The following is a 26,609-nucleotide window of genomic DNA, read 5'->3' on the forward strand; positions in this document are numbered from 1 at the left end:
CCTCGGGCACGGGCCAGGCGGAAGGGCGGAACGTTTGTGCGCGGCTGCGGGCCCGGGCGGGGCGGCGGAACGACGGAGCGATGCACCGCGCGGAAGTGAGCCGGGCCGCGGCCGGGGCCGCCGACGGATCCGGGGGGATGCAGGGGGCCGGGGGCCGGCCGGCGGCGGGGGGCTCTGCCCGCGCTCTCTGAGCGGGCCTCTGCCCGCAGGCCCCGGGCTCGGCCAGGGCCCCGCGCCCGGCGGACTGGCGCTGAGCGGCCCCGGGGCGGGGGTCCCCGGGCGGGCGGGCGGCCATGGCCACCCGGCGTCTAACCGACGCGTTCTTGTTGTTGCGGAACAACGCGGTGCAGAGCCGGCAGCTGCTGGCCGAGCAAGTGAGTAGTTACGGCTCCTCCAGCCCTCTGAATTCACGTAGCATGGCTGCTGCGGTGAGTCTCCTCCCTTCATCCTATGTACCTTGCTGCGCCGAGGGCTGCCCGCGGCCGCGCCGTGCCCGCTGCTCCGCGCCCCCCCCCCCGCCTTCCCCGCGTGTAGGGCGAACAGAAGAGCTCCGTGCCGATCCCTGCGGGTCCCTCCGCGAGCGCTGCGCCCAAAGCGCCGTTGGCCTTCGCGGGAGGTCATTGCCCACTGATTTCTTTATGCTTCTCCGGTGACAAAAACCAAACTTACTCCGGGGAGCGGAACTCTTCTATTCGCCTCCGTGTGGGCGCCGTTAAATGCAGTGCTGTGGGTTATTCGGTGTGTCCGTAGTGTCTCCTCACACCCGACACCTTTCCCCTCGAGGAAAACTGTGAGGCCGTGTGTGCGGTGGCCAGGAGGTGCCGGTGTGATGCCTTCAAAAAGCCATCGCTCTGTGGCCTTTTCTGTGACTTTTTGTATGTTTTGCTGGTCGCACTGCGATGGGAAACTTGAACATGGAAGACCAGAATTTTCAGAATAACTTCCCAAAACAGGCATCTACCAAAGCAGTTTCCTGGGGGAAATTTGAACAATGCTTAAAACTTTTGATTATAGCATTGAAGCTGCTGGACAGCTCGGCTTTCTGGGCTCTTAAGCTGCTTCTTCAAATGTATCATTTGTTTGGAACAGCGTCCAGTAAATGTCTGCCAGCAGTCTCATCTCCTTTACTTGCTTTGCATTCATGCGTTTTTGGTCAGGGGAAAAGCAATGCTTCATTCCACTGCATTGATTTCAGCTGATGAGTTGGCATTCAGCGGTCTTTATTCATTGTCCATTTAGTTACACCTGTATCTATACAAGCTGTGTATTAAATTTACTTACAGACCAGGCAGCATCAATAACAATGTGTATTGCAGTGTTTAATTTGACACTGCATTTGATTCTTGTTAACGATTATTTTGCCGATATCGATAGCATTTTTGATCATTGGAATTTTATAAATGTTAATAGAAAACAAGAGCTGCATGCATGCAGGCTGCTGAGCAGCGGAACTGCAGTGAGCACAGTAACATGTAGCATTTGCATGAAATGTTAATTTCTCATGTTTGTTAACATGAACCAAAGCATTTTCTGATGCTCGTTCCAATGCTGCCAAAGCCAAGTGGCTGGGGATTGGTCCTGGCTTGAGCAGCTGGTGGGGTTGATCAGAGGCTCAACTGTGCACACTTCCAAGTTCCTGTAAACACAGTGAGCAGGGCGAAGATGTCAATGTGAGCTCTTCACTTTTGTGTTTCTGAGGTGCTTATCACTATAGCTAATAGCTAATTACTTTTTTGTTTGGGCGCTGTCCCCAGGATTGCTGCACACCAGCAGGGCCGTCTTGCAGCCTGTAGCTCGTAGTGCTTGGGCTGGTCTTCGTTTGCTCTCCAAGCTTCTCCTGAAGAAATACTTCATTATGAGGGCACTGTGTCAGAAGCAGCTTCCTGCCTTGGGAGTTGTGTTCTCACACTGACAGTCAGCCACTCCTTAAGCTCAGCTAACTGAAGTAGCTTCCCTAACAGTACAGCTGTACTTGAGAAGCTGAGTGCAGGGTAGCAGAGGTCATTAACTGAAGCTCGCTGCTTTGGCAGACCACAAGTGTGCTGTCCTTGTCTTAGTTCTCACGTGCTAACACACCCCAGCAGCACAAGGAGTGATGAGCTGCAGATGTGTTGCACACACGTGTACTGATGCTACCTGAAACTGAAGTGTTTGCACGCGGGAGCATATGCCGCACTTGCTTTTGCTTTTCGCCATTTGCTGTCTGTTTTATCTTGTGGTAACTGAGGTGCTTATTGATAAATGTCTTACAAAGTTTGTATGGTTTGTAAACTTTGTTTGGAGAACTGTAATTCTCCAATCGGTGAAACCTTCAACTCACCCACAGATGTTAAACACTGCAGTAAAGTTGCTCTCGTTGTCGTGTTTGGCTATATTTCAGTGATTTCACTCAGAAATTTTTGCAAACCAGTTTTTAACCTGAAAAGCTTGTGTTCCAGGCAAAAGGCTGTCTCAAATATATCATGGTATTGTACTTGTTATTGAATAGTGTTGTTTTAAAAGTCCATTTGTTTTATTTGTTGTAAACAATTATGTATTTAAAACAACCACACCAGGCTACGAGTATTTTCCCAACTGACCATACCCTGTGTGTGTCCTCTGTGTCTTTTTTCTCTTTTACCTTTCGCTGTCTCTAACTGGACGGGGCTGATGGGATCCACAAATCACTTCAGGAGCTGGATGAGGTATTGTTTATCACATCTTATTTTGTCACACTGCATCAGGCACACATCACTGAGCAAAAATGTTCCTTTCTTTACAGTGCTAGCTTATTCCATTTCATTATATAGGAGGAGATGTACTTCTGTACAGTCTGACAAGGCTGCCAAGAGGAGACAGGCATTTTGTGAAATTACAGTACCACATTTATATGTATATACATGTCATCTAGTTTGACATTTTGTATCCATGCAGGATACAGTGAAGCTATTCACAATACTTTATGCTTTGCATTAATTATATAAACTCTGGTCAGGAGACAATGCTGAGGACAAAGAACAGGCTTTCAGTAAACAATTGCTCAGGAAGGAGGAAGGACTGGTTTATAAAAGAGGTGGAGAGCCACAAAGATTTCTGGGGCTGATGGAGAAAAATAAGAAATCTGGAAGAATGGGCAGTGCAGTAATTAGATATGTTTAAGCAGTATCACTTCTTTCTGTCTGCAGTAGATGAAGTTATCTCTGGAATTACAAAGCTGGCTTCAACTGACAACCTGAGAAAATTGATAATGTCTCCCAGTTTCATTTATAACCTTTTAGTACTTCAATCTACAAAATGGATTCTTATCTCCAAAATAGTCTCCAAGTATAGCATACCCTCTGCAACTGCTACAGTGCTGCTGTACAGCAGTGTGCCTGTCTTCAGTAATTTATATCTGCATCACATGCAAACACATGCTTGAAGTTCCTTTTTATGGGAGGAAAAGGCACACAAGCACTTTTCCTCAAGAACTGCCATCTAATTTGAGTAATGTTGATTTGCTGTCTCTTTCTAAGAATATATTTCTTTTATCTTCTGCAGCTTGCTGATGATCGTATGGCCCTGGTGTCAGGAATAAGTTTAGATCCCGAAGCAGCAATTGGTGTAACAAAGCGCTTACCTCCCAAATGGGTTGATGGAGCAGATGAAGTAAGTTGGATGGCAAACCCAACGCTGAGTTGTTTTCATGTAGAAATGTATTCCTGCTGTTAGTTATGTTGCCAACGCCGTAAGTTTTACAATAGAAGTATTAGAAGGTCTGTGTTTTTTCTAACTTCTGCCACTCCTGTTCAGAGAAAATATCAGGCAAGATGTCATTTATTTCCTGTATGTATTGCAATGAAATGAAGGAGATGGTCTTGGAGCAGAAATTCCTGAAAACTGAGCTGATTCCATCAGTGAGAGCCCAGTGCTGGTACTGCACTTGAACCAGCAGGACAGATAGTGCTATCGCTGAGCATTTCGACTTGAGGCTGCAGGAAGGGTCCTGAAGCTCTCAGCACAGCAGAATTCTTCTCAGATGGAGACTTTGAAGGGAGAGGACAAAAGATGGAATGCTTTCTATAGGCTTTGATTAAACACATTGAGGGATCCAATTGAATAGAATAGCAGCTTACTACTTGCAAAGAAGACTCTTCAGTGTCTTCTAACAAAGCTCTCCTGCTTGTGAGGTACAGATGAGCTGCAAGTTCTTGAACTATTTAGACAAATGTGAGGGAATTGTTCTGAAGACATCCAGTTAAGAATCTTCTCCAGTACTTGGAGTGCGAGGCTCCTACTTTACTTACAGAAAAACCATTTAAATTGTCCTCTCAGAACATGATCTCATTGGTTTTTGTGTGCAGAAAGGTGATCACTTTTACTAGGACAGTAATCATTCTTACAGATCTATTTTCATGGCTAGTTTGAGAGCACATCATTTAGCTTTAACTAAGTTCAGTCTGTGGCATGTTTGACAGAGTTTGAAGGTGTGACCTGAATTTTTATTTACATTTTCAGAAGTTGGCTAAACTTTTCTTACTATATTATATAATGATAAGTGTCGTATTGCAACTCAGTAAAGCATATTTGAGAAGAGCAGTCTTGGCATCTTAACAAGCGGAGGTTTAAAAATGATGAATTCAGATAAGTTTTCAGTTAGGAAGAGATGAACTTTTTGTGGATTTTTGGTTTTTTCTAACGATCTTTGGTCTGTTTTTTGTTAAGAGATTACTTTCTATATTTTGGCATTTGTCAGAAGCTTTTCTCTGAAGCATTACTCACTTTCCTTTCCCTGTTGTTGTGTTTGCTGTTTTAGATTCAGTATGATATTGCCAGGGTGAAACAGAAGATGAAAGAATTAGCCAGTCTTCATGATAAACATCTGAACAGACCAACACTAGATGACAGCAGTGAAGAAGAACGTGCAATAGAAATAACAACCCAAGAGATCACACAGGTACAGAGTACTTTCAATTCTGAACCTACAGACTGATGTATCTGTAACAGACATCATGGTGAGGCAGTGGTTTCCTTGGGGTAAAACATTGCTCCAAGTCAGTGAGCCAGAAGCCCTGGGCTCTTAGCTTGGTGCTGCGCTGACCATCTCAGTGAGCTCTGAGTGAGTGACTTAACACTCCCACCCCTGCAGACCTATTTTTACTTGCCTGTTTTCTTTTCTGTCTTGGAATGGATGGGAGATTTAATTAAATCATGTTTACAGCTACCTCGCAGAAATACACAAAGACATTCTATGGCTTTCAGTCCAAGCAGTTTCAAGGAAGCAAATGTCTTTGATCAGAAGTACCTGTGTTACTGTGCTATCCTGTTAGATTTATGTTTCTCATCTATATTCTGTATTTCTGTGTCCTTTTAAACATTGCACTGGGCAACAGTAAATTCAGTGTGACATTTAGACATGAGTTGCTGTATGTTTTTAACTAACTGAATTGTTTTCTCAGTTATTTCACAGATGTCAGAGAGCAGTGCAGGTCTTGCAGAGCCGGTCACGGACTTGCACTGAACAAGAGGCACGTGTTCTCAGGAATGTAGTGTCTTCCTTAGCACAGTCCCTGCAGGAGCTCTCCACCAACTTCAGGCATGCACAGTCTGACTATCTCAAACGTAAGCATCAAAGACACAGTAAGGCATGGGCACTGGTTGTGGAGAGCACTAATTAAGGCGTGCTTATTTTCTTGTTTAGGGAAGTATAGAGAAGTTAAGGGATATTCCCTGGACCACAAAAGGTATAATAGGGTGGAGATCAAATTCAGCAATTTCTGCTTCACAGCCTCTACCTCTCTATTTCATATTGCTAAAGCAAAAATACCAGTTAGATTCATCAATGAAAGCAGTGTGTTTCAGCCATTTACACTCTTAACATGTTATCACTTCTCAAATTGTGGTCTGCCCAGCTACTTCTGTTGTGCTGGTGGGGCAGCTGTTGTTTTTCAGAATGATACCTGCTGCTGATCAGTAGTTTGTGATAGATGAAACCTTAGAACGGGTCTGTGATAAAGTTCTGCAACTTTAAGCAGCTTGGAAATGGATTATTCTGATTCAAGTCTAATATTCAGTGGTTTTTTGGCAAAGTAATTTCAACTTCATATGTAATAACTGATCTTCAGATGTGGTACTGCAGTTTCTTCTTGTGCTCTAAATGGTAGAGGTGGAATGAGAGTCAGAAGGTTCTGTTCACACAGAATACAGAGTGATCATACTCTAAGACTCTTAGCTTACTTACTCTTTAACTTCATGGAGCATAATGACTTGAAATCACTGTGTTAATCTGTCTTGTAAGCGTGGTTGCATTTGTTATGCTTTAAGCAGTAAGCTTATGTGACAGTTACAATTTAGACACTGTCATTTATCAGGGATTTTCTTATGCTTTTCTACCTATTGCTTCAGACCTCATTCTTTCTCTCTCATATGTGTCACGTTTCCTCCAAAAGCTGTTGGAAAAATACTCTCCTACCTACAGCTTTTGAAGGGTGACAGAAAATCCGACTGACTTCAGCGTGAGTCCATTGTGCTCCAACACAGTTTGTCTTTCACAGGCATGAAGAGTAGAGAAGAAAGATCCAAACACTTCTTTGACACCTCAGTCCCACTGATGGATGATGGGGAGGATGATACACTTTATGACAGAGTAAGTTAAGATATTAAGCAAATTCAATTTAAAGAAGCTTCTTATGTTTCCAAGTTATTTTAGTGACCCTAAAACTCTGTTTGTAATGTACAGGAAGATTTTTCTTGAGTAGTTTTCTACTATTGAAATTCCAAAAGGAACCTTACGTTGTGAAATCTTATAATTGCTAATTATTGCTAACGTTTTCACTCTAGAACACATAAACAGCAATTAAATCTTTTCTTTCAACAGGGTTTTACTGATGACCAACTAGCACTGGTGGAGCAAAACACATTGCTGGTGGAAGAGCGGGAACGAGAAATCCGTCAGATTGTTCAGTCAATCTCTGATCTCAATGAAATATTTAGGGACCTGGGAGCAATGATAGTAGAACAGGTACATCAGCACCAGTGTCAGTGAGGCATGGGAGACCGCGCGTAGCGTTACGTTGGTTCAGCTCCTTGTGTTGTAATACGATGTTTTCATCTTGTAATATCATGTTTTCACTTTCCTAAATTAATTGGTTCAGGCTAAAGTTTCCTCTGTCTGTAATCTGTAAGAAAATGAGCTAATGAAGAAAAAATAACCATTTATGGGTATTAAACTAGGAAGAAATGTAGAATTCCAGATGCTGTTGATTATTTCCCCCAGAAAGTTTAGGTTTAATATGTCAGCCAAAAGTACCTGACCTGGGTCATAGCAGTTACTAAAGGCTGTGAGTTGAGATAGTGACAGAGCTGCCAGTTAGGCAATAAGCCAAGAAGGTCATTTCAAGATAGTCCAACTAGATCTTCTAATGAGCTGTTTACTGTAAGCATTATTACTCTGCTGCTCATAACCACAATCTTTTCAAAGTTTATTTAGGTTCAGCTTGATCCTTCTCTCTGTTTCATTTAGGGAACAGTTCTAGATAGAATTGACTACAATGTTGAACAGTCGTGTATCAAAACTGAAGAGGGTTTAAAACAACTACATAAGGTAAGCTGGTAAAATATAGGCTGTTTGCATATCTAGTTATCTCAATGATAAAAAAATAATGATTATTCAGAGACTATAAAAAAGAAGAATTAATATTTTTTCCTTTTAAAAATTCAGTGCTTATGGATTTTAAAAAGAACTAAATGCAAGTTTTTGTTTAGTTTAGTTCCTGTTAGCAGTTTCATTTGGCTTTTGGAGAGTTTTCTCTACATTTTTATTCCCTGGGAAAAGGAGGAGAGGGATGAGAAGAGGTGATTAGAAGAAAGAAGGAGTGAACCGAAACAAAGTGAAAGCTTTCAGTTCTAATTGAATGTAAAATGCACAGCTGAATCTGTTGCAATAAAAATGCCAATTAAAAAATGAAGCTTTTAACAATGAGTGAAAAATATCTTACCAACTTTTTCCATTTGGACTTCCACACATCCAGTGCCTTCATTTTATTATTTCCACTGTCCGCGTAGCTCAGTTCCACTTTAGATCAATCGTTCTGTGCAGCTCATGTCCTGTGCAGGCATCGCACCTTCTCAAGGACTTCAGAAAAGTCTCAGTAAGGTTGCATAGCCAATAGGAGGATGCATTATTTTCTGTAGTGTTTCATATTTAATGTGGATAACTATGACTTCAGTCTGCGCTTTCCTTCACTGCGGTCTTTGGTGCAGGCTGGAGTTAGCAAAGAGAAATCGAGGTGCATGTCTTCAGTATGCTGAAGAGTCCATGCTTACATCTTTGCATAAATTGAGGCACTAACTCTTTCTTTTCTGTTTCTACAGGCAGAGCAATATCAAAAGAAGAATCGGAAGATGCTTGTTATTCTAATTTTGTTTGTTATAGTAATTGTCCTCATTGTTGTTCTTATTGGTGTAAAGTCACACTAGGTCTCACTTAATTTTCTTATTTTTGGAGTTTACGTGAACTTTTTTCCCCAATGTGAATGGATGGACCTGCACTCAAGAAAGCTGCCTTTGAATGTATTCGCCCTCGTGGTACAAAGTCTGTGCAATGCTTCTGTAGGATTCCTCAAAGTTCAAGTTTGGTGACTGGTGAGGTGTTGGTAAAGAGCAGATGGAGAACGTCAAGAAATCTGATGCTCTCAAATGAATCATTCGGTTCCTTGTCCAGAGGTATTTGGAAACACGTTGCTTAAATAACTACAGAACTGTAATTTATTAGTGAGTTTTGTAATTAGTTTGTTACAGTGAGAAAGAATATGTTGTCTTCTGAACTGCCAGTTTTTAAGGCTTCAAATTTAAACCATGTTCCTGAGTCATGGGACTACAGCTGAGGCACAAGGCACGAAAATGTCTGACCTCATTTCTTCAGACTCGAAAACTCAGAGGAATTGGAGATGAATAAGATAGCTTTTAACAGGCAGAGCCTAATTCCATCCCTGTGATCTTAATTTAGATATTGCATCATTACTAAGAATCAAAATAGTATATGATCCTGTAAATAACAAGATTTAATCACTGGTGTAATTTAACACATTTAGCTAATTAAATTTTTTTTGAGCTTGAGCAATCATGAGAACATTTTTTTTTTTTCTTTTTACCAGAAAGATCATGCATTTTTATGTGCTTTAAAAAAAAAAAGTACTGCCATTACATCAAAGTGGTGATGAAGTTAAACCTGAAAAATAGAGATTTCCCCTCGGCTTTGTACACAGTGTGACCTGCTCTGGGGGCTTTTGGCTCTTAGCTGTTTTCTAAGCTGTTTGTTTTACTTCTGTCCACACGTGGTCTTACATATGTAGCTTTACTGCAATATGTATTAGATCCATTTTCCCATAGCAGTTTTTTTTTTCAAATGCCTGCCTAGAAAAGGATGCATTTTGGGTCTCCTACTGACCGTGATGCCATGCAAGTGATGTGTCCTAGGAGGCCTTCAGTGGAAAATTACCTGTTTATTTTTTTAACTTCTTGCGGTGGAAAACTTTGCTGTAGGCCATAAGAGATGAATTAGAGAAACATCTATGTAACAGAGGATTCATATTTCAATCCAGGCCTGAAGTAGTGTGCAATTGTAGAGGCCTTGCCTTAATATTTTTAATATGGCTCTTCTGTATGGACTTTTCCCCCAAAGAAACTGTAACTTAATTTCCTCCATTTCTGACTGATGCAATGCTCCCCATAAACTTGCAGAGGTGTTCTGCTCAAATGCCCTGAAGTGCAGTTTCGTAATATGTGCTATGATTTTAATGTTGCACCTGCCCTGAACTTGTGTTTACAATGTACTGAGGAGGTCCTAAGATGTGGGTTTAAACAGACTCGATGCAGGAACAGGCCTGAAAGAAAAAGACTACAAAAACATGTAAGCTGTGGCTTATTGCGAAGAGATTTGTACCACTGTGTTACCTCCAGACAAAGGGGATGCTGAACTTCCAAAGCTGCCAGTTCAAGCCCTTGTTGAAATTCACACAGTAGATCAGTGGAAGAAGTGCTTCTAGTTGGGTGTGCAGTCCCCCTGTTCTGGTAATAGATCTTCTCAATGATCGTGAGTAAAACTACTGTCTCCCTAGTGTGCTGGCTACATCAGTTGGTGTGAAGCAGCATATTGCTATAATTTAATATTCTGTATTTGCAACTTTCTAACATGAGAACGTGTTATTTATTTCTGTCTTGACTGGTGCTTTTGACATTTTATCACGGCTAAAGGATTCAAAGAAGTAATAAAACACTTCCAACCTAATTGGTCAGTTCCTTTTTCTTAAAATAGTGTAAGCTGAAGCAACTTCTTGTGATGTTAATGTCTCCATATATTCTTCAAAATTAAATAAAAGCAGCAGTGACATGCAAATATCTGATTTTTTTTTTAACTTTCTGCAGCACAATTGCATTGTCAAGTGATTTTCATCCCATGTAGTCCCCATTGAAATGCTTTGAAATAGCTTAGCTGAAGTAAATGACTACTTATTTGCTATTTAAATTCTGTTAAAGGAAATACACTTTGTTAACATGCACTGCATAAGAGGTTGAATTCCAGTGTGAATTGTCCTGTGTGACTTAAGCTAGTTTGACTTGAAGCTGAATTTATTTAAAAAAACAACAACAAAAACCTAGGCCTCTGAATCACTTCAGATGTGTGGTTTGCTGCAATTCAGTCTAAATTATTTATAGCTAGAGCATAAACCCTTATGCAGTGCTTTGTAAGAATAATCTCTACTTGGAATAGTATAGAATGGAAAGCATCAGTTTCCAAAGAAGCCGCTGCACCTGAGAAGTAGCTTGGCTGTCTGCTACCTGCTCAGGTGTTACAGGAGCAGCAGCTGCCTGAACCTACTGACTGCTTCTGACCAGCCCTGTAACCATCTCTGCATGCTGCTCCAGAGAGATGGCGTACGGTTCTGCAAGTTGAGGCTTCTTTGTGGTTGCTGGATTCTCTTCCCAGGTTGTACTGAACCTCTGACAGCTTACAAAATGCAATGGGAAACTGTGAGTCCAACAGAGCAGTGCTGCTAGAGCATCTCACAAGAACCCATGGCTCCCCACCTGGTGTGAATGACCTATAGAGCTGTTGGCTTGTACAGAATTGCTCCATTAAATTGCTTGCAAGCATACAAAAATAAACTCCTTGTTAACACAAGTAATTCTAGGGATATTTGGAAATGACAGTATTACAAACACTGTAACAGTGAATTAACCTCTACTGCAAAACTGTAGAAATGGAAAAGAAAATGGAACAATCACTTTGTTATTTTTTCCAAATAAGTTAGATAATACTCATTGAAACAGGGAATGCATAATGCTTTTACATATTAACTATGGTGGAATATGCAAGGCTGCTTGAATGATGTAATTCTATAAATACCTGCAATTTCTGGAGGATTAATAACTGCTGTGCCTGGGCAAGGCTGGTCTGTGGCTCACAGGAGTACAAATGTTTGCAGCTGCTCTTAGTAGAAAGCAAGTCAAACTTCTGCACTACAGATAGAATGATGGGGAAAGTCAGTTCTATTTTTTTATTAGGACTCTGCTGCCCTTAATGAGGGAAGGGTCACGGTTTAGATGGCAACTGCCTACTGCTTTGTTTCTTCAAGGTACTACACATTCGAGGACAGAAGTGTACTATTAACCTTGCAGCAGTAGGAATAGCAGAACGTATTGCATGACAAAGGCTTTACTTGGTAGAATTCTTTGAATGTCTCAATCCTGAAATAATTCTGTTATTTTATTTCATATTTCCCACACTGTCCATATGAACTGAGATAATAACCCCAAACAGCTCATGTTCTTCGGCTCAGCAGAGACTTGTGAAAGTTGGCTTACATATCTCTATATAGAGTGTTACTTAGTGCTGGAGTTTGGACTCGTTTATGGGGTTATCCCATCCACAATTGACCTCTGCAACTGATCTTGTTAGACCCTTAATTCAGGCTACTTTAAAATGTATTGGGCAATAAAAGTTTCCATAATGTCCCTTCGGCGGCCCAGTAAAACTAAGTCTTTTTTCCTTTTTTTTTCTTTTTGTTGTTCTGGAACCCAGCCTAATACATTCTTTCTTCTCAGATGCACTTCCATTATTTGCATCTCCATTTACTTCTGCGGGGTAAATGAAGCACACTCAGTCCCTTTGTGAAGCCCAGGCTTTCCACACAGCTGCAGACCCTTGACTGGGATTCCCTGCTGACACAGCGTTAATGGGAGGCGCTCGACAAGCGTGACAACGTGAGGATAAATACCATACTGAACACTACACGCACAGCATTAACGCTGGAGCCTGGAAAGCACTGCTTCCCTTGTGTGACTCCCCATGCTACAGCCCTGAGTGCGCTTTGGCCGTTTCCTCTGCTCTCGCCATGTCTGTAGAAGCACGTTCCGTCTGACGTTTAGCTTTTCCATTGGGATCCCTCTATAGTTTTACACCATTTCCATCCCTGAGCGAAACGATTAAAGGGAAACAGAGGTTTCCAGTGCATCCCGGTGGTCTGGGAGCTGCGTGGCACGCTGAGAGGCAGCGGGACGGCGGCGCCCAGCAGTGCTTCTCACAGCCCGTTCCCGCCACGTTCCGTCCCGTTCCCGCCCACCGCTGCTCGGCGCTGCCCCACGCCGTGAGGCGCCGCGCACATCCGGGCCCCGCAGCGCCGCCCGCCTGCCGTGCCCGGTGCGACCGCCGGGGGGCCGCTGTGCCGCCCCGCCCCTCGCAGCCGGCGCTGGGCGGCGGGGCGGAGCCGTACGGGCGGGCCGGGCCGCGGGCAGGAAGATGGCGAACGTGCAGCTGGAGTTCCAGGCGAACGCCGGCGAGGCGGACCCGCAGAGCCGCCCGCTGCTCGTCCTGGGCCAGCTCCACAACCTGCACCGCCTGCCCTGGGCCCAGCTGCGGGGCAAGCTGCAGCCGCGGGTCAGCGAGGAGGTGAGGCCGGAACGCCGGAACCCCCGGGCCGCGGTTCCTCCCGGGGCCGCGGATCGCCCGGCCCGGCGCCGCGCGGCCTCGGGGTGCGCCCAGAGTCGGGCCCGGAGGGTTCGGGCCGCCCGGGGCCGGGAGCGGCCGGGAGAGGGAAGGGGCTGCACGGGAAACCCGCCCTGGGCAGCGGGAAGGGCCGCAGCGTTACGTCTCGAGCTTCTGAAAAATCCGAACCGAAACACGCGGTGTCCGCTGGAGCAGCGGGGCCGCCGCGGGCCGCCGGAGCCTGCTGTGGGCCGGCAGTAGCGGGCGGAGCGCTGCGCCTCAAACCCGGCGTTCCGCTGCCCCTTCAGCCGCTATGACGGCGGAAAGTGCTGCTCCGCGGTGACAGCACGGTGGCTGCGATTAACGTAATGGTGAAACGCAGGTTCTGTGGCGAGCTGGAGGCCGAGTCTCGCTGCCTGCAAGGGCTGAGAGGTGCGTCGTCTCTTTCCCCCTCCCAGCCTTCAGCTCTTGCTCTGGAAATTGGGGACCTGTTTGTATGTAGAGGGTGTTGATGGATTGCTGTGAAACGAGAAATATTTTATGTCACAGCTTTTAGGATGCTCGAGGCTTGGAGGTTTCATTTGTTGGGCTCCTGGGCGTCTTATGACAATTTTTAGCCTTCTTTTGTTGTTGTTGGTTTTAATTAAGTTTCTGTCTGAAAGAATAACTTGGGATTAGTAAATCAATCCCTCCATTTATCACTGGTGAGATGGCCTCAATTTAAAAGCCTCTGGAGCAGCCTTTGCTCTTACTGCTGTGTTTTTAAATTGTAGTTCGTGTGGCTTAAAAGAGATCCATGTAATGGAAAGCACATATTTGCTTTCTAATTAATAAAGGTCCACCATATTTCCCATCTCTTCGCTCTAGAGGTTGTTGCATTTGAAAGGGCTGGCCTAAAATCTTTGTTTCCAACACCTGAAATCTTACCATTCGAGATTGCCTAAATGGAGTCAGAATGAGACTGTAGTCAGAAAGAAAATTCTGTTACAGTTCTTGGTTTCAATTTCTTCTTTTCTCCTCAGCTCTGGCAGTCTGCATTAGGCACCCTGAACCCAAACCCCACTGACAGCTGCCCGCTGTACCTGAACTACGCCACCGTGGCCGCGCTGCCATCCCGGGTCAGCCGGCACAACAGCCCGTCTGCAGCTCAGTTCATCACCCGCCTGGTTAGGAACTGCCTCCCAGGAGGTGTCAACAGATGCATTGTGGTAGGTGGCAGCTTGCAGGTGCTGCTGGTGACGTGTCTGGTAAACTTTGTTGGCTTGTCAGGATTTTAGCTGTATCTGAGGAGACTGGAGGTGGGCGAGTTTTATCTCTGTAATTATAGCAGCATTTATAAATGGTTTTGTGCTGGGACATAAATGAGACCTAAGTGTACTAGCTTCTGCATGCTCACACAGTTGAAAGGAATTAAAGCTGAAAATGTGTGGAATGTCTACAACCAGTAACGTTCATACAAAGGGAAGCAGTAGTAGATCTTTCCAAACTAGGATTTAAGACATTAGCACGTGGTGTGTGTTGTGCTTCAGAAAGTTAACGTGAGCTCTGGATCGAGTGCAGAGTGTCTGCATCACATAACCCTTTTAAGGGGCTGAGGTTTAAAAGTCTCAATGCATACTAATGCTCCAGCACAAGTCGTGTGCAGGAAGAGTTCTTGCACTGTTCTGGTCCGATGAATTTGTTACTTTTTTCTAATTCTTCCAGATCCAGAGTTCCAGCTTAATGCAGAAAGCTCATGTAGTCAGTATCAGTAACAAATCTAATTTTAAACTCCATTTATTTTCAGGAATTATAACTCTGCCTTTATTTTTCCCTTATGGCTAAATTCAGAGATATTTAATTAAAGCTGCTTTCCACTGGTAATCTCTGTAATGAACTTCAGAAAAACATTCTGCGTGTTAGAAAGCTTTGGGTTAATATTAACTGCATTTTCATACAATCACTCACTTTGTTTCAAACACACATTGATAGTTCCCTTGTTTTTTTTATAGGCTGACCTGTGTTAATTAGACAAGTATAATTAAGACAGTCCAGATCCATTAGAAGAACTGCTAATTCCTGCACAGTCATGTCCAGTATTGTAATTCTTTTCCATGTGGGAAATGAACTGAACCAGTTATTTCAGTGTGCTGCTGTTTGCAGTGCTGCCCATCCATGCATGGTGTGATGTATGAGCATGTCTCTGTTCGTACATCAGTTCTGCTTTTTGCCAATACTATATTATGCTATACTACAATACTAAGGGTAATGAATCCTTTTAAATGCAGTCTCCCAATGGCCCTGCTGTTACCTGACTTGTTTGTCTTCTGGCTGATTTTCAGATGGTCTGTGAGCGGTCTGAAGTTTTTGCTTCTGCTTGCGCACTGGCCAGGGCCTTCCCCTTGTTCACACATCGCTCCAGCGCATCGAGACGCACAGAGAAGAAAACTGTAACAGTAGAATTTTTCTTGGTTGGACAAAACAATGGACCTATAGAAGTGACAACGCTTAAAGTAAGCTTTTGTGTTGTGGGTTTTTCTCCCCATTATCAGGGTTTTTTTGTTATTCTCTGAAGTTTTGATTTTCCTTTGATTAGCTGCATGCAGAAGAAAGTGTGCCTTGGGCTATATGTGGAATAGGTGTTGTATCTGAAGTAAGACATGATCTTAGATCAAAGTTACCTGTTCAGTTCAAAGCACATGTGAGTAGAAGTATTGAATATATTAATGTAGCAAGGGCTGAAGATGTTATTGCAGAACTTAGATTTCAGGGATGGAAAAGTACCAAACAAGTAGCACAAGGTTCTCTTTTCTCATGTTTTTCTTAGAAGCAAAAATTAAGTTCTTAACATTTAATACGACTTTACCTTCAGTATGTGGATATCCCTCTTTTATTTAGGCAAAATCTGTATGCAGGTGTCCATCACACTGAGATAATTAAATGCTTTTTATTCTGGGATCGTGTATGGCTTCTGATATTTATGCACGATGTACTTCTTTGGCTGAGTTTTTGTAGCAAAACCCCTAAGAAGTGGTTCAGCCTGGGAATAAGTTGTACATAGCACTTCAATATTTGTTTAAGTCATCTTTCAATAGTAGATAATCAAAGATTGTTTCCCAGACACCTGACTGTTAAAGAGAGCAAACTCCATATCAGGTAACCTATAGGTTCTAGGCTGTTTGTCTTCAAGAAATAGGTTAAATAAATAAATAAAGTACCTGTTGTCTAAAAGTAGTTCCTTCAGATGTGCTGCTTCCAAACCTCCTGGGCTATTCATAACTAAAATCCAAAATGATTTCTTCCTCCCATTCTTCCCTTGAAGTCAGTGCCAAAACTACTGCCGGCTTCTTCCATGCTAAGCTTTCAATCCTTAAATTCAGCCAGCATCTGAGACAGCTAATGTAGATGGAAGATGCATGTGATAGCATTTTTTCCTCTCCCGTTTTAAACCTCTCCTAGGCACGTTGCCATATTCTGCGCCTACTGCATTGTCCGTGGTATTATGTGGTAAGGACTGGAAGGGATTGTCACAGTTTCATAGGACAGTTACTGAAGACTGCTGTTATTCAGGTTCTCTTGAGTCCCCGGGATGCCGAACCCAGGCACAGCGTGTTTCTGAGTAAGCAGTAGTGATTTCCTCAGACCTGGCATTGGAGTTAAAGTGCCTCTTTTTATGGTGATGAATCCGTGTGATGAATCACCCCAAACCTAGCCTGGCTCCTGAGGAGGTTCTTCTTCTTTAGAGGAAGTAAAGCAATCAAAACTAATAGTAGGGAATGAGGCACCGCTTCAGAACAAGCCGCAGTTTGTAAGAGTGCTGGGGTATAGAGCAGAGTTCTTAGGCCAGCCTGGCCAAGCCAAACTTCAGATTCCTCAGCACAAGCTAGCCAGCAGGTCGGATTCCTTTGAAATCGCTCTTGACTCTCGCTTCTGCTGTGTCATCTTCACTTTTTCAGATTTGGTTAACGTTAATTAGTATTGTACAGCTACTTGTAATCAGTTGCAGTCAGGCATAGACTCTAGAGGAACCTAATATCCAGTGTAATCTGTTTAGGACTAGATAAGAAGTTATGTGGAGAGCAAGCTGAACCAAGGCCAGCTCTTATGTGTTCTCACTTCTTTTCATAGTGTCTGGCAAGTGCTGCAGAAGGAATCAGGCTGGCTGCTCGAATTGTAGACACCCCGTGCAATGAGATGAATACAGATAACTTCCTTGAGGTGAGTAATAGACATGATGAGTAAGAGTTACTTACTGGAAGTCCTGATTACAGTAATCAAGAATGAGTGCTTCCATCTCTTATCAAAGATTAGCCCTTTTAGTCAGTGGTAGGGGACATGTGAAGGAACATGTCCAGGGATGTTTAGGCTATTTCTTTAGTCATTAATACTTGGTAGAACTTAACAAAGTGGGAAGGAGGTGCAAGGTAAGGTGAGAAGAGGAAAATTCTTGATTTGGTCACAGTGCTGGCTCCTTTGGTAGTGATTTCTTAAACCCTGTCCTGATAAGTTTCTTCAGAAAGAAATTGAACAGAAGCTGACACACTGATGAATGAATTTATTGGAAAGATCTGAAAAGTTGTTGAGAGTGAAAATACTCCTGCCTTATTTCATCATAGTGCAACAGAGCGAACAACTGGCATTTACCTCTGACCTGGTAGAGCTGAAGGGTCAGATTTGCATTTCTTGCAGTAGTAAATAATCAAGGATGTCTCAGTGAAGTTAGGTGATAGGAAACCAGTGCCATTCCCAAAATAGTGAATGTTTGTATGTGCACACTTGGAAAAATCACATAAAACCCATACAGGAGTGCATCTCTGCTGTGTCCTTCTGATCACTTACTGATGTCCTTTTTCTTTTAATGATGAAGGAAATAAAAAAAGTTGGCAAGGATCTTGGGATTACTCCTACCATTATTCGAGACGAGGAGCTGAAAGAGAGAGGCTTTGGAGGTATGTCTTGCTTAAAATCCATCTTTTTGGTAGTGGTTAATTGTAATATCATGTCATCTCCATTTTGAAGTTTAATTTATGCATTTTTGAAAGAGTTTTATTGCTCATAATATTCCAATATGCTTCACAAAAAATAGATTACTTTCCACAGTCTTTCTGGCCCACAAGTGACTTAATTCTCTTGTGTCCCAGGTATCTATGGAGTTGGCAAGGCTGCTCTGCATCCTCCAGCCCTAGCAGTTCTCAGTCACACTCCGGATGGTGCTACACAGACCATTGCATGGGTGGGGAAAGGTATTGTGTATGACACTGGAGGACTCAGCATTAAGGGAAAGGTACATCAGTGCTTCTCTTGTTTTTGCTTAGTATGTAATTTCCTAATGGAAATAATTTGATTAACGTTGATGGAAACCAAAGCATATTTGTCTGAGTAAATGCTTGATCTGCCATCATCCGTGCAGACACAAACTGCTATCTAGAATTTAAGGAACATTTTGTTTGCCTTTAAGTATTGCTCACTGCTAGTAGAAATTTAGGAACAAAGATGTTTCCTTTTTGATTCTGGAGACAGATCCAAAGCCCATCTGAGTTGACCTCAGTGCCTATCTTATAATCAGCTTTTCTGGTTTTTCTTTTTAAACAAGTGAGCAGCAGAATTCTGGTGCTTTCACTGTTTTAAGGCAAAAAGCAGATATGTCTGTGTGCTGTGTGTTTGTAATGGCTAAGCACTGTCAGGACAAGAGATAGAGAGGCAGCAGCAATGCTGGCTTTATCAGGCAGTACAGCAAAACTTTTTTTTTGCTTTGTTTTTTTTTTTTTTTTGCTTTAAAAGTGTCTGTTTCTGTTTAAATAGACTACTATGCCAGGAATGAAGCGAGACTGTGGTGGAGCAGCTGCTATTTTGGGTGCCTTCAAAGCCACTGTAAAGCAAGTAAGTAAAATGTGTTAATTGATCTCATGTAGCCTACCAGTGCCAGGCTGACTTTTGGATGTACTTGCAGATTTGAGGGCCAGCCTGATCCTCAGGTTCTGACCTGCCTTTGCCATTACAGTTCTTGGGCTGCTCTGCTCTTTTTCCTGTTTCACAAAAGTATTTCAAGTCTTTGCTAGGATCTTGGGAATGGTGAGAAATTGCTTGAGGGCGACCCTTATTCTAAGAGTCTTTGTTGAGCTTCACGTCTGTTTTGAGGACTGAGTTGATTGTGGTTCCTTGAATTCAGTGCTGATCTTGTTGAAGCTTTGGGATTTGAGGCAGCTGTTGTCCCCTTAGCAATGAAGGGGATGTACAGCTCTGCAGTATGAAGTCCATCTATGTTCCAAATCATTCTCCAGTTCTAATATTAACCTGCTGGGGAAACGACAATTCAAGTCTCATCAGGAGCTGCTTGTTGGCTTGTTCCTGAGGTCAGAAAGCAGTCACAGAGCTGAGAAGAAGCCAAATGTTGAAATTTGGAGAATTCTTAAGAATTATTATTCTTAGGAATTGTGCTTTAACAGTATGAACTGGGGAAACAGAGTGGCTGCTGCCAATTCAGTTCTGCCCTCCCCACAAGTTCAGTCACTGAGTCTCGCTGACAGAGCAGTTCCTGCCTCCAAATAGTATCCAAAGTTCAAAGGGCTCGTGCTGCTGCAGATGGACACGTAGATCTGATGGAAGCTTTGTCCAGGAGATGATCGTTGCCAAATTCCCATTTCTCAACAGTTTAACTCTGTGCCTTGGCGTTAGCAGCATGTTTGATGTGAAAGGAATTGTAAACTTCGCAGTTATCTGCAGAGACTTAAAATTGAAACCACATTTCTGAGCAGCATTGTAGGGAACCACTGCCTTCCCATACCAGAGTCCTGCAGAAAGTTGGATCACTCGTTTGAGAGGGATGAAAGCTAGAACTTTGCTTTGGGGGAGTCTGGGATACGTGTGGGGTGTTCTTTCAGTGATTCAGTCGCTCCTCGTGTTAGAACTGTGTGCGTGCAGTTATCTGCACTGACAGACTGCACTCACAGTCATAGTAGGTGTGAATGTAAGATATCAGTTACTTCATATGCAATTACTGTAACTACAAAGTAACTGGTAGTAATACGTTTGGACTGAGCCTGAAGCAATGGTCAGACCTCATGAGAAATCTGTGCCATTGTATATAAAAGCAAAAGAATGACATCACTGCTTAATATTACTGCATGACATCACTGCTTAATATTGCAACTCTGTGCAAGACTTGTTGAATTAACATCCCTGCAGAAAATGCATTCAGATAGGCACAGAAGTCATTTGTCCTTGTTACTGTATCAAGGCTTTATTTTCAGTGTTTAAACTAATGTTGAATAGAAAGCTCAGTGGGAAGAGAGGCAGAGGTTATTTTCCACTTTCAGAAAGCATCAGCTGCCTGTGTGCTGTTGGACAATTTCACAATGGGATTTTAACAGTTGGTGGACAGCAAACTGAAGCAATTGATATATTTTTTTTTTCCTTCAAATGTGTCTTTCATCCATTGTGAGCTTTCCAACACAAAAAAGAGAAAAATACTTAAATTTTGTGATTCCTGTCATCTTCTGCGTGTTAACACAGGGAGTCCTGCAGTTACAGAAGGGATGAATTTCAGTGAAAGCTCATAGTGGGAGCAGCTTTCCTCTTTTTGACCGTAAATTGACCACGTCTTCCACTTGGTGAATTTCATCAAATCTTCCTTCTCCAAGAGATTCTTAATGGAGTTTTTTGTAGCATAGACCATTTTGAAGGAGGAAAGCATCACAGTTGGAAGTGTAGCTCTTCTGTTTTCCCATTGGCTGGAGTAGCAGCTGCAGAGTTCCTTTATGACTTCTAGAGGCTGCCCGTTATTTTGGAAAGGTTTTAAGTGATGCATTTGCCCTTTGGACTTCAGAATGTGAACAGATTCAACAAGTCTAGATTTCTTCAGCTACAGAGCTTTCATTCACCCTAAAGCTAAGTCTGTTTTCACTAGGAAAGTGATGTTAAATAAATAAGGCTATTCCAGCTGAGAAGGAACGATGCTTTTATTCATTAATTGCTGCTTATCTATGTTTCTGTTTGTAGAATCTCCCCACACGGTGTAGTAATTGTACAAACAAAATCACCATTCATTGATCAGATTTCTCATGTAATTAGTGGCATTTCTGCCAAAGAAATCATAATTTCACATCGATTTCAGTCTGAATAAATGAATTTGGTGTTAATTAAAACCGATTCCTGTTGTTATTACAGGGTTTTAAAGACAGTCTTCATGCTGTGTTTTGTTTGGCTGAGAATGCAGTTGGACCACGTGCAACAAGACCTGATGACATTCACGTTCTTTACTCTGGAAAGTAAGATTGTACCTACTTCTTTCCCAGAAACATTGAGAGGAAACAATCTTTGATTCTATACAGATTGTGAACATCATCAGCTTCCCTGAATATTGCTAATAGGGTTTCAGACAGCTGTAGCAGTGAGTTTTTTGTGTGCTTAGAGAGTCCTGGTGTGTAAGTGCACATCAAAGTACTTATCACGACCTGAAGTTTGCTTAAAGTTTCCATGCAGTTGTGGAATAAGCAGCAGTACAGACTTGCAGAGTCAAGTTTGAAAGCAGATTCAGTGTGCTTTTCTAACTCAGGGTAGATGAGTCTTGCAGGCTGAAACAGGGTTGTATTAAATGCCTTCTCTTCTTCCTAGAACTGTGGAAATCAATAATACTGATGCAGAAGGTCGGCTGATACTGGCTGATGGAGTTGCTTATGCATGCAAAGATCTTGGAGCTGATATCATTCTTGATATGGCCACTCTTACTGGAGCTCAGGTACTGATTCAGACCAGCTACTGAACAGGGGGTGAACAGAATCATTTGAGTTGGCAGGGACCTTTAAAGGCCATCTAGTCCAACTCTCCTGCAGTGAACTGGGTCATCTATAGCTAGATCAGGGCACTCTGAGCCCCGACCAGCCTCACCTTGAATGTCTCCAGGGGTGGGGCATCCACTCCCTCTCTGGGCAACCTGTTCCTGTGCTTTACCACCTTAATTGCAAAAAACAAACAAACAAACAAAAAAAACCACCAAAAAACCCACCTTTTTCCTTATATGCAGTCTGACCTTCTCTTTTAGCTTGAAACCATTTCCCCTTGTCCTGTCACAACACGCTCTGCCAAAGAACCTGTTCCCCTCCTTCTTACAGCCCTGTTAGACACTGAAAGGCCACTCTCAGGTCTTCCTAGAGCTTAACAGCTCCAGCTTTCTCAGCCTGCCCTCACAGGGGAGGTGTTCAGCTCTTGGGTCACTTTTGTAGCCCTCCTCTGGATGCACTCCAGCAGCTTCGTGTCTCTCTCATACTGATGGCTCCACATCTGGACGTGGTGCTCCAGGTGGGGTGTTACCAGCACAGAGCTGAGGGGCAGGACCAGGTTGGATGGGCCCTGGGTGGCCTGATTTAGTGCATGGCAGCTTTGCCAATGGCAAGGGTTTGGAAATAGATGATCTGTAAGGTGCTTCCAACCCATTCTATGATTCTACACATGTAAAGAAAAAATTAATATTATTTTAACGACATTAGCAGCTGGTGCAAGTGATCCAATACTCAGTGCTTGCAATTCAGTAGCCTTACAGTTAGCAGAACTGTTTCAGTGATGAGTGATCAGCAATTTTCTTGTCCATAAGCAGTAGCTTTTGTAGTTTAATTTTTTAGGGAATGAATTAGTCTTCATCTGAGGAGGATAAATGGTGGCAAATTTTGGAAGCGTGAGTTTTGCATGCATTGGAGCAAACATTAATCTTCAGAAAGCTTCCTGTCATTGCCCTGCTAAAATGCAGATGTGATGATGGCCTCTGGGGTTTGTGGACCTGAGAGGGAACGTAACCATGTAACCATTCTGATGAATGAGTATGTTACATTCCAAATGTTTGTGTGGTTGACACAGATTGCCAGGGTATTCTGTGTGTGTGTGTGTGTGTGTGTGTGTGTGTTAGATGTTTGTAATCAATTGCTGATAAATAGGACAAATAACTGACAAATGACAAAGTTTGCTTCCTCAATCACTGTGAATAAATACATGGGACAGTGATTTGAGTGGTCCAGGTAAACGTGGAATGCTTTACATATGAGAATGGATTTTGAGAAGTTTTAAAAGATTCTTCAGTAGCTACAGTGTCTCTGTCTGCATTTTTAACTCTGCCTTCTTTTCAAGTACTTCTGAGATGTTTTGTCTTGGTTCTGTTAGTAGGAAAGCAGCTGGAAGGAAGTAGTGCAGAATGGTTCTGTGCAGTGCTGTAGCACTGAGGTGGATCGTTCCTGATTTTGTCGTGTATCTCACCAGGGAATTGCTACAGGAAAGTACCATGCTGCTGTCCTTACCAATAATGAAGAGTGGGAAAAGGCTTGTGTTAAGGCTGGCAGGAACTGTGGAGACTTGGTCCATCCTCTTGTGTACTGCCCTGAGCTCCACTTCAGTGAATTTACCTCTGCTGTAGCTGATATGAAGAACTCTGTGGCAGTAAGATTTTTTCCTTTGCATTTCATTACATAAAGATGTGTTCCTGTATGCATTCTCACTGTGTTGGCCTGTAGCTGTACAGAAGTTCTTCCTGTGGGCTGTAATCTTCTAGAAATGGAAGATATAAGGAACTCAAACTGCAAAGTTATCTGTGTCTGTTTGCCTTTTAAACATAACTCTAAGATGGATTCTGAATTCCTGGATGGAGACCTTTAAAGAAGTAAATTCAGGTGTTTCTCAGATGTACATAACAACCAGATACAGTCACTGGGAATGCAGAAGCCAGGAAATTGAGGACAGTTTTCTGCAGCCGCTTTTGCAGCATTTGAGAGTTGCAGTGTGCAGTAAGTTCCAAGAATGCTGCAGAAAGGAGTTTGGACCAAGGAATAAAAGAGCAGGGCCAGATTCCTACCAAGGATCAACTCTGTGCTTATGGTGCACTGGAATAGCCAGACTGGGTTTTAAAGCCACTCATCAGCCATCGCGTTAAAGTTGCACAACTTTTCTGTAGTTAAGAATATTATTGTTGTCTTTTCTTGCAAGACCAACCGTATTCTTATTGCTCCTGCAGGACCGAGACAATACTCCGAGCTCCTGTGCTGGGCTCTTCATTGCTTCTCACATTGGCTTTGACTGGCCTGGGGTCTGGGTTCACATCGACATTGCCGCCCCTGTTCACGCGGTACGTGTGTGCGCTTGGGTTGTTTTGCCCTGCTTGCAAAGGAAGGGAAGTGCAGATGCTGTGGATTCTTCTCCATCTAATTCTTTTGGAAAGCTCTTCATCTCTGCTGGGAGCTGCTTTGTTTTGGTAGCTTCATCTGTTTCATATTCTTTATTTAGATTTTAAAATATTCTAAAGATCATTTTAATCTGCTACATCTTTATCACTGTAGATTTTGACAACTTGCCTGCTTTCTCTTTAAAGGAGTAATCCTAGTCTTTGTTTTCACCCATAGTGTTTTAAGGTGGTTGACTAGAGCTGATTTTCTTGCTGACCTTCAGTAGGGAAAACACTTATTTGCTTGTGGGATTTCTCCTCTATTGAATGACTCCTGCTCCAAAATCTGTGTTCATGTTGGATAGAAAGTTCTCTGCTCTGAGGAATGGTAGCATAAGGCCATCCTGCATTCAGCATGAGCTCTATTGCTGTGAGTCAAAGGATGTGTTGGTTTAATCAGGGAAAGATTACAGTAGCAATAAGAATAAAGAAGAGTAAGCTGAGGAGGCTTGGCAGGAGCACTGAGTGTTTGCTGTGGCCGTGCTGTGTCACTGCTCCAGCTGAGTGGGTTTGTCAATTAAAACTAGCCCAGACAACACAATCTGCAACACGAATCGTTCTTTTTTTTGCAGGGTGAACGAGCTACTGGCTACGGCGTGGCTTTGTTGCTGTCCCTGTTTGGAGGGGCATCTGAAGACCCTTTGCTAAACATGGTGTCCCCCTTAGGCTGCAATGGAGACTTTCCCCCTGATGATATGGAGAGGGATTCCAAAAGGCGGCGCCTGGTTTGATGCGCCCGGCCCTCTGTGACGGGGTGCATGTGTTACCTCACTTTGCACTGATTCATTCTCAAGCAATGAAAATGTCACAAATAGAAATGGCCATTTTATTTTATTTTTTTTACTATCATGGTAAGATTTATTACTTATTTCTGAAAAAACAGCCTGATTTTTTTTTTTTTTTTTTTTTTTTTAAATTATTGGTGCAAACAGTTGCTGAATTATATCTGTGGTGCAGACTTCAGACTCAGCTGGCTGCACCAGGAGGGCACGTCCTCCTCTGAGCACCTCACAGAACAGTTACTAAGTGCATTAATGCATGAGAAGCTCTCCCTATTCTGAAGCAGCAACCGCAGTTTTTGCTTACAAAGCCTTCTGAATTACTCTGAATTATTTTACGTGAGGTTTTGTCAGACGTTTCTGCAAGCTCCACTGCATCTCCAAACACAGGACGAGGAAAAACAACCTCTAGGCTTGGCGTCTTCAATGACAATTTAGCTTAGTAGCAAAGGAGATGTCATGAGAAAAGGCCTTTAGTTTTAATAAGGTGCTGTTTCCGCATGTTTAGTGTTTTTCTGACCAGTGAAGTCAATGAACTGTTCAGAACCTATCTCTACTTAAATCTTTCATGTTCAAATTACAGAATGTATTCATGTTAAATAAGGAAAAGAATAAAACGGGGGGATTGTGATTGAGTAAAATCGGTTTACAAAGCAGAGTGGTTTCCTGCCACTTGATAAATTTATTATTATTATTAAAGCAGCTTACATATCCCATGTGGTGTTTTGTAGTGTTGTTTACATTTCTGAGAACACAGTGCTCCAGACATTTGTGTGTGACTTGGTTACTCTGTTTGGGTTCCCTTTCCTGGCAGTTGCACATCTGAAAACAGGCCTTCACACAATAGCAACACATACTGATTAGTGCAGTTCTGAAGAATTTCCACTTCATTTGTTTGATTCAACAGCAATCAGGAATGAATACTAGTAGTTTTTGTAGAAGCTCATCGCAAGGAGCTCAGAAGCAATGGTTTGGGCACCCAATGGAAATGATGCATCCCAGTTTGTATGGCAGCAGTGCTGCAGTTTGTGCCTTAGGAATCCTGCTGCCCCCTAGGAGCTGCTCTGTCCCCTGGGAATCCCTCTGTGCCCCAGGAGCCCAGCTGTGCAGCAGCTTCAGGCACTGAAGGGGCAACAACAGTTCTCACAAACTGCAGTGTGGGCACTTATTTTCTCTCTCATGTTTTCTTTCAAACACTTCTCTGACACAAAACCCACAGAGAGAGTTCCGGGCAGTGTCTGCCCATATGAAAACAGACATTTTTCCATATCTTTTTATAGATTTGGTAATATTTAACTCAACGTGTACTAAAAAAATGTATGGAGTACATAAAATTCACTATAAATGTCACCAAATGGGCCAATGGCTTTTTAACATCACTGCCACAAGGCTGCATTTTAACCTATTTCCTGTCTGGATCCGTTCCAGTGGCAATTCCAGGAGGGGAATATATTTAGTCTATATTTACTCAGCCTGTTTGACTTTCTGTTAGTGTCTTTGGCTCATCCCGTGGCCGTGCTATTTTGGGATGATTTATACAATATTTACATTAAATTCTGCTAATATTTCCTTGCCTCTTGAAGTCGGATTACACTATTTACATCTCAAAGGCCTGAGCTGGAGGAATAGGCAGCTGTTTCAGCACCAGAGAGAACTGAGCACAGGGGAGGCTGCCAGCAACGAGCCCGTATGTCTGAGATCCTTACGG

General features: G+C 42.9%; 2 protein-coding genes across 4 annotated transcripts; both read left to right on the top strand.

Moving 5' to 3' along the window:
• Positions 1-247: 247 nt before the first annotated feature.
• On the top strand, positions 248-10,246 carry STX16 (syntaxin 16). 3 transcript variants are annotated; one of them, XM_052684107.1, is made up of 8 exons: positions 248-374; positions 3,520-3,627; positions 4,775-4,915; positions 5,418-5,580; positions 6,513-6,604; positions 6,836-6,979; positions 7,481-7,561; positions 8,332-10,246. In XM_052684107.1, exons 1-8 carry the CDS (start codon positions 294-296, stop codon positions 8,434-8,436), a joined length of 915 nt encoding a protein of 304 aa, XP_052540067.1. In that variant the 5' UTR covers positions 248-293; the 3' UTR covers positions 8,437-10,246. The 3 variants fall into 3 exon arrangements, with proteins under 3 accessions (XP_052540067.1, XP_052540066.1, XP_052540068.1); XM_052684106.1 differs by having other exon boundaries at positions 250-428; XM_052684108.1 differs by lacking the exon at positions 248-374 and adding an exon at positions 556-2,684.
• Positions 10,247-12,724: 2,478 nt separating this feature from the next.
• Positions 12,725-25,617, top strand: NPEPL1 (aminopeptidase like 1). Its single transcript, XM_052683929.1, has 12 exons — positions 12,725-12,907; positions 13,966-14,151; positions 15,265-15,435; positions 17,051-17,140; positions 17,790-17,871; positions 18,064-18,206; positions 18,725-18,802; positions 21,089-21,189; positions 21,536-21,659; positions 23,168-23,344; positions 23,916-24,026; positions 24,695-25,617. The coding sequence occupies exons 1-12, from the start codon at positions 12,758-12,760 to the stop codon at positions 24,851-24,853; spliced, it is 1,572 nt and encodes a 523-aa protein (XP_052539889.1). The 5' UTR covers positions 12,725-12,757; the 3' UTR covers positions 24,854-25,617.
• The last annotated feature ends 992 nt before the right edge of the window (positions 25,618-26,609 follow it).

The sequence above is a fragment of the Tympanuchus pallidicinctus genome, unplaced genomic scaffold (genome assembly GCF_026119805.1).
Source record: "Tympanuchus pallidicinctus isolate F22 unplaced genomic scaffold, pur_lepc_1.0 scaffold20, whole genome shotgun sequence".
In the NCBI taxonomy this organism is placed as follows: domain Eukaryota; kingdom Metazoa; phylum Chordata; class Aves; order Galliformes; family Phasianidae; genus Tympanuchus; species Tympanuchus pallidicinctus.

Excerpts from the sequence above, each read along its gene's own strand:
- STX16 (XM_052684106.1), top strand. The coding sequence starts at position 294 with ATGGCCACCCGGCGTCTAACCGACGCGTTCTTGTTGTTGCGGAACAAC. Across the intron at positions 3,628-4,774 it reads GGGTTGATGGAGCAGATGAA|ATTCAGTATGATATTGCCAG; the intron begins GTAAGTTGGATG and ends TTGCTGTTTTAG. Across the intron at positions 6,980-7,480 it reads GAGCAATGATAGTAGAACAG|GGAACAGTTCTAGATAGAAT; the intron begins GTACATCAGCAC and ends TGTTTCATTTAG.
- NPEPL1 (XM_052683929.1), top strand. The coding sequence starts at position 12,758 with ATGGCGAACGTGCAGCTGGAGTTCCAGGCGAACGCCGGCGAGGCGGAC. Across the intron at positions 14,152-15,264 it reads GTGTCAACAGATGCATTGTG|ATGGTCTGTGAGCGGTCTGA; the intron begins GTAGGTGGCAGC and ends GCTGATTTTCAG. Across the intron at positions 18,207-18,724 it reads GACTCAGCATTAAGGGAAAG|ACTACTATGCCAGGAATGAA; the intron begins GTACATCAGTGC and ends CTGTTTAAATAG.